Here is a 7,224-nt window from a genome sequence, read left to right on the forward strand (position 1 = left end):
CCACGCCCGGCTTTTTTTTTTTTTTTTTTTTTAACCTCTGTCCTTTAATGAACTGTTTCCCCAAGCAGTCAGGGGCTACATAGTTACTTTTTTCAGTCACCATGATAAAATGCTCGACAAAGTGATTTAAGGAAAGAATGGTTTATTTTGGATCATGACTTGTAGTCATCATGTTCATTATGACAGGAAGGGTGTGGCAGCAGGAAAAATAAGGTAGCTGGTCACATTGTGCCATTTTGTTCTTTTTATTTAGTCTGGGACCCAAGTCCCTATAATTATATACCACTCATGTTCATGGTGGGCCTTTGGTCTCAGTTAACTTTTTGGAAATGCCCTCACACATACTTAGAGGTTTATATTCTAAGTGATTCTAAATCTCATGTTGACAATAAATATTAAACATCACAAGGTCTTTGGAGAATGTTACTTGAAAACTCAGCTCATTGCTGTAAGGTTGTTACTTCTCCTGACCTTTTCAGTAGACACAGCCAGCAAAGTCACATTTGTATAGAAATAAAACATAGACTCATACACTTATTTACAATTGTATTTCTGCATCCATAATACTGAGAACTGAATTTTCATAAATATTTCCACCTCCAGTTCAGCACCATGGGAGTCATTTTTGTGTTCTCTATTTCTGGATGTGTCAGACAACCTCCACATATCCTTCCGGTCCCAGTGCCATTAGCAGGGCCACTGCTGTGAGCACCCTTGCCCAAGTGCCTTTTTGTCCTCAAGTTCTATACCCTTTGTCATGCCATCCTTCTTATTCCAATTGGCACCTTTATTCCATACTGGTTTGTCCCTTTGTGCAGATACTCTCTCACTCTGCCTAGACCACCCACAGCACCACTGTCACCCACAACTCTACTGCTGTGCTCTGAGTTTTCATGAAGGGAGGGAGGAAGAGCTTTCTATCTTAGTTTTGTTACTTGATTTTTCACTTGTTTGCTTATTTTGAGGGTCTCTACATAATTCTGACTATCCTAAACTATGTAGGCCAGGCTGGCCTCGAACTCACAGAGATTTGCTTGCCTCTACCCCCTAAGTGCTGGGATTAAAAGAGGTTGTTGCCACACCTTGCCCCTACTTTAGTTTTTTGAAGATGTCCCAGCTTGTTGCAGAGTACTCTTATTGTGTTGTCCTAGTATCCCTGACTTTTATATTATAGCTCATGTATCTAAAAGCAATACAAAATAAAAGCTGGACTTGAGGAGAAATAATTAAAAATGTATTTGGGTCAGAGTAAATATTTATTTGTATGATAGGAAATGAATCCCATTAATGACTGTGGTTTTTGCCTTTATTGACAGCTATAGCTGTGCTTAGTTGTCAGCACAAATGACTGGCCCGCAGGCAGGGAGAACCAGAGAAGTGGGAAAGCTGGCATATAGTCTTTAGGTTACTGCATTGTCTATATTTGGAAATGTAGAAATTGTCAGGCATGGTGCTGTACATCTACAATCCCAGCACTCAGGAGGCTGGGGAAGAGGATTTCCATGAATTGGGAACCAGCATGAACTATGCAGTGAGTTCAGCCCAGCCTGAGCTACATAACAAGACCCTACATAGCAAGAAAAACAAAATAAAGGACTGATACTTTGCCTAGCATTTAAAAACCCTATGTTCAATCCACAGGACTGCCAAAAAACAAACAAACTAATAAAAACCCTCTAGTCTAAATAAATAAAATAAGTAATGATGGACTAGAGAGATGGTTCAGTGGTAAGTGCTTGATGCTCTTACAGAGGACCCTAGATCAGTTCCCAGGACCCTCATCAGGAAGCTCACAACCACCTGTAACTCCAGCTCCAGAGGGTCTGATACCCTCTCTGGTCTCCTTGGGCACTGCTCTTTTAGTGTACAAACACACACAGACACACACACCACTTCTCTCATGTCTCTTTGTCTGTCTGTGCCTCTCCATCTCTGTCTCTGTCTCTGTCTTTTTCCGTCTGTCTCTCTCTCACATATGCATGCCTACGCATGCACACAAAAATAAAAATGAAATATATAAAAATAATTACAATAAAGGATGATCAGTTCTAGAATTTTGAGGGTGGGTTTTTATTTGAAACAAAGTCTCATTATATAATCCAGGTTGGCCTCAAATTTATCCTCAGCCTCTAAAATTCTGGTGGGAGCCACCATGCTTGTCTTATGATGTTTTTGTGTGTTCTTGGCACATTTTCAAGGGTTTCATGGGACACTCATGTAGTCTGCACAGCCAGCACCTAGTAATCACTTGTTACATAAATTTAAAACAAACATTAAGGTGAAAAGGCCAAAAGACCACATCAGGCACAGGAAACATGATGTTATTGATCTGCTTAGGAAGCAATACTATTTGTGATACCTCTTTTGATGCCACAGATCCTAAGGTCCTTGTACAGACAGACTGTCTGCTAAATTCACACAACACGGATCTTGGGACAGTTTTCCTGAGTCTGTGTCTTTTGTTCTTACCACTTACCATAAGTTCCAGGGAGCCAAGGAAGCTTTGACACAGGGTGATAGAACTTTTCCAAAAAAGGAAAAAAAGGGAAACCTTACTAAACTGCTTAGCATATAACTCCTAGGGACACAAATTCAGTTTATATTGTGCACCAGGCTCTCAATGGGAGTACTGTTGAGAGATTGCGAGTACTAGCTCAAGAGATTCTTCAGCACAAGATTTAATGGTGTGCTTTTGTCTAATGTCATGTCTGGCTTTGCTCTGATTCCACATATTACTTCTTTAGGAAGGCACTGCAGCACATGCCACCGCTGTCCCTCTCTCCAGGATCTACGGACTTCTCAACTTTCCTCTCTCCTAATGTTCTGGAAGAAGTGGACAGCTTCCTCATAAGGATAACTAGGTAAAATTAAGGATGCTGAGGTGAACAACTTGTATGGGGTAGAAGGCATATGTGCACATTCAGTTCTTAAGAAAAACTTAGAAGAATCTTTCCACTAAAAGACTCATTTTTAGTAACCAAAGAGAAAAGGAAAAATACATCCTAATTGAATTAACTTTGGTATGGCTGCAATATCATCTGACTTTAAGAATTTGAATGCAGAGGAAGTTGACCTCTGATTCATTTAGAAGAGATGTATCCAAGTCTAAGATGCAAGCCTCTTCTCCCTTACCTGTGACCTTCAGTCAGAGCATGCTTACAAACAGGGCTAACAAGCCTTAGTAACTTTATAGAATGTATCATTTGATTTGAGGATGCTTGGTTCTCCAAGTGAGCCTTCAGGACATTAATCATCCCCTGAGATGCACAGATAGCTTTAAGTTTCTGTTATGGTGTGTTTAGAAAGGCAGAGAAATAGAAAGCGGGTGGAGGTAATGGTTTTCACTCTTTTCGAGAAATGCATCCTCAGCTGTGTCCAACCTAGCTCATTCCCAAGGAGTCTTGATGGAGACTGGCTGCAACAGTGCATTTATCTTTGGCTTAATGGTGTGCTTTGTATTATTAAAGTTCTAAAGGTGAGGATTTAATTTTCTGTCCCTTGGGTTGATTCTGCTTTTCCTTAGGTTATCTTAAGGATTTTGAAAACACATTTCTCATAAATATCTAGGGAGCACATGACAAGTTAATTTTACCTATAGGATTAATTGCATGGGTTTAAGCTGTCTGGTTTTCTTTTATTTCAGGAAGTGAAAGATTTTTTGGTTTTTTTGTTCTTTGTAGCTGCTGTTCTACTCCAGAGGTAGAGCTGACTCTTCTGGCTTTTGCACTAGCAAGAGGAAGTATTGCCAAAGTAATGAGTTCTCTGTGTACCATCACTGACCACTTGGACACACAGTATGACGCCTCATCCCTCATCTCATCCATGGCATCTGTCAGGCAGAACCTGCTCCTGAAATATGGTAAATGTCCTGGGCATTATAGAAGTGCTAGCAGTGGAGAAAGTAGAATGCCAGCCTTTTCAGTGCCCTTTGGCCTCTTCTGGTCCCTGAGTGAATACATCTGACTGCTAGCTTTTCTCTGGAATTGGTAGGAGAAGAAGGGTGTCAGTTCTTGAATTTTCTAGTACAGTGACTTGGGTCTGGAAGCAATTTTGAGCATAGCCATCTTTGGTGAAGTACCAGTGTGTGTCATTGTGTAAGTAGAGAGACTTGGTTGGAGTATTTCTCATCTGAAGGTACGGAGCTCACTGAGACCTGGTACAGAGGGATTGTTGTGTCTGAAAGCTTCCCTCTGCATCCACAGCATAGCTGCTCAGAGACACGTGTGTGCCTGCCGTTGCTTTTCCTGCCTGGACCCATCTCAACACTTTGTAAATGACCTAGCATGAGGCTCCCAATACTTCTCAACCAGTGCCCATAAAGCTGTTCACAGTGATTGCAACCAGGCAGTGAGGAACAACATATTTACCATGCCAGCCTCTGGTGGCAAAATTATCTTCTAAGTTCAGTGATTGTTCTGGTCCTCCTCAGTATTTCAGGCATTACTGGGATATTCCCACCATGATGTTTGTGCAATGTAATACAACTTTGTGATTTATTTTTATGTTTAACTTTTAAAGTCAGAGAATTATCCTATGAATCCAGTTTCTCTCTACACTAGCAAAGTGTGGGATGTTGAGTGGCATCTAGAAGCTGAAGTGCTCTCCAGATATATTTACCTTTCATATTGGAATTGTTGGGACAGGGAGCAGAGGAGACGAGAAGATGGCAGGGACTGGGCATGACTAACAGTGATTAGTGTGAGCTATGTTAGAGGTTAGTGGGTATTTGCTATTTATTTGTGTACTTTTTTATTTAGAGACAGGTTTCACTGTGTAGCTCTGGCTGGCCTAGAACTTGATGTGTGGACTCAAACTCACAGAGATCCTCCTGTCTCTCCCTCCTGCATCCTGGGAGTAAAGGCATGTGCCACCACATCTAACTCCTTACTTTTTTTTTTTTTTTTTTGGTTTTTCGAGACAGGGTTTCTCTGTATAACCCTGGCTGTCTTGGAACTCACTCTGTAGACCAGGCTGGCCTCAAACTCAGAAATCCGCCTGCCTCTGCCTCCCGAGTGCTGGGATTAAAGATGTGTGCCACCACCGCCTGGCAGCTCCTTACATTATTAAAAACAACAATTTTACAGTTCATTGCAGCAAAATTTGATTTTTTATTCTTCAAACTTTCAAAATTTGCCTAGATTTGTTTATTTATATTATCATTATTATTACTATTATTGTATGATAATATACGTGTGTGGTGGGGGGATGGTGGCATATATGCCACAGTGCCTGTATGGCTGTCTGAGGACAGTTGGGAAGTTATTCTCTTTTTCCTCTATGACTGCAGGAATTCATTTCAGCTCTTTGGAATTGCACCCACAGAGCCATCTCACTGCTCTCCTGGAAATAGTTTAAAGAAAGAAAATATAAAACATTATGTATTTAAATACAGAGCTAGTAAAACTGGATTTTTTTTTTTTTAGCTTCAGAAGTATCTTAGGAATCCTTACATATGTTGAGTCTATAGTATTAATCTATATATTGTGATGTGTTTGCTTCTGAAAAGGTGTTCTCCTAGAGGCCTTTCCTTAACCGTCCTCAGAGACACAGGTTGTACTTTCAGTCACAAGAGCAGGTAGAGGTAGCATTAACTTCTGTTTACTATTCCCATGCTCCTTGACCTTTTATTTACCTACTTAAAATATTTTAAGATTTATTTTTAATTATATATTCTTTAATTATGTGTCTATGTTTGGGTACATGAATATTCATGCAGGCACCTCAGGGTTGAGAAGAGAATATCAGATCCCCTAGGGTTGTAGTTATGAAACTACATCAGACTGGCAGCATCTTGCTGGCCCCTAGTCTAGCCGGGCATAGGACTTTATATGTGTGTGTGTGTGTGTGTGTGTGTGTGTGTGTGTGTGTACCTAGCTTAAAACTTGCCCTGTCTTTTCTTTGAACAGGTAAGCCTCTCCAGTTGACTCTTCAGGCTTGTGATGTCAAAGGAAAAGAAGATAAGTCAGGACCTGAAAATCTTCTTGTGGAGCCATGGACAAGGGATGGTAAGTGGTAGATAGTCTATTGCTAGCATGTACAGGAGGCAGCTATGTGAAATTACACCCTGACTTTGGAAATTCTCAGATGTTGGTGTTTTAGTTATGTGTGTGTGTATAATCTTTTAATGTGTATTGATGTTTTGCCTGTGTGCGTGTATAAGCATTATATGTGTTCCTACTGCCCTAGGAGGCCAGTTGAGGGCATCAATCTCTTGGATATCCTATAAATGGTTGTGAGCCCACATGTGGGTGCTGGAAACTGAATCTAAGTCCTCTGTAAGGATAGCAAGCACGTGCTGTTAATTAGAAAAACATCTCTTCTGCTTCTAGATGATAGTGGGTTTTGTTGTTTTGAGAAAGGGTTTCACTATGTAACCCAGTTTAGCCTCTAACTCAAGACAGTCCTTTTGCCTCAGACTTCTCTAAATTCTGGGATTACAGGCATGAGTTACCAAAAACATTAGTCTTCACCTCCGGTTAACAGCAATAGCTTCTGTACACTTTGTCTGGTTCAGCTTTTGTCTAGATGGTAGTGATTAGACATTAAGAATTTTGACAGTCTAAGGCTGTTCAAAATCAAAGTTTTAAAAAGCAGGTGGAGGTGGTGCCTACTTTTAATCCCAGCACTGGGGAGGCAGAGGAAAGCTGATTTTTGTAAGGCCAATCTGGTCAATATTTTGACAAGTTCCAGGACATCCAGTACTACATAGAAAGTCCCTGTCTAATAGCAAAAACAACAACAAAATAGCCAAACAAACAAATAAACACCCCCCTCCACCAAACCAAACTAAATAAACCAACAAAAAAAATAGAACCAAGACTCCTTTTTTTTTTTCAATTTATTTATTTATTAGATATTCTCTTTATATACATTTCAAATGCTATCCTGAGAGCTCCCTATACCACCCCTCCGTCCTGCTCCCCTACCCACCCACTCCCGTTTCTTGGCCCTGGCGTTCCCCTGTACTGGGGCATATAAAGTTTGCAATACCAAGGGGTCTCTCTTCCCAGTGATGGCCGGCTAGGCCATCTTCTGCTACATATGCAGCCAGAGACACGAGCTCTGGGGGTACTGGTTAGTTCATATTGTTCTTCCACCTATAGGGTTGCAGATCTCTTCAGCTCCTTGGGTGCTTTCTCTAGCTTCTCCATTGGGGGCCCTGTATTCCATCTTATAGATGACTGAGCATCCGCGTCTGTATTTGCCAGGCACTGGCATAGCCTC

At 40.9% G+C, this 7,224-nt stretch overlaps 1 protein-coding gene across 3 annotated transcripts in view; it reads left to right on the top strand.

Annotated features, from left to right (window-relative positions):
- Zzef1 (zinc finger ZZ-type and EF-hand domain containing 1) overlaps nucleotides 1-7,224 on the top strand; it is a 126,047-nt gene that overhangs the window by 34,020 nt on the left and 84,803 nt on the right. For all 3 annotated transcript variants that reach the window (XM_021176147.2, XM_029484135.1, XM_029484134.1), the window contains exons 7-9: nucleotides 2,745-2,861; nucleotides 3,681-3,859; nucleotides 5,907-6,005. In XM_021176147.2, coding sequence (XP_021031806.1) covers nucleotides 2,745-2,861; nucleotides 3,681-3,859; nucleotides 5,907-6,005 — 395 coding nt within the window. The remainder of the gene's footprint in view (nucleotides 1-2,744; nucleotides 2,862-3,680; nucleotides 3,860-5,906; nucleotides 6,006-7,224) is intronic.

Source organism: Mus caroli, chromosome 11, assembly GCF_900094665.2.
Source record: "Mus caroli chromosome 11, CAROLI_EIJ_v1.1, whole genome shotgun sequence".
Taxonomy (NCBI): Eukaryota; Metazoa; Chordata; class Mammalia; order Rodentia; family Muridae; genus Mus; species Mus caroli.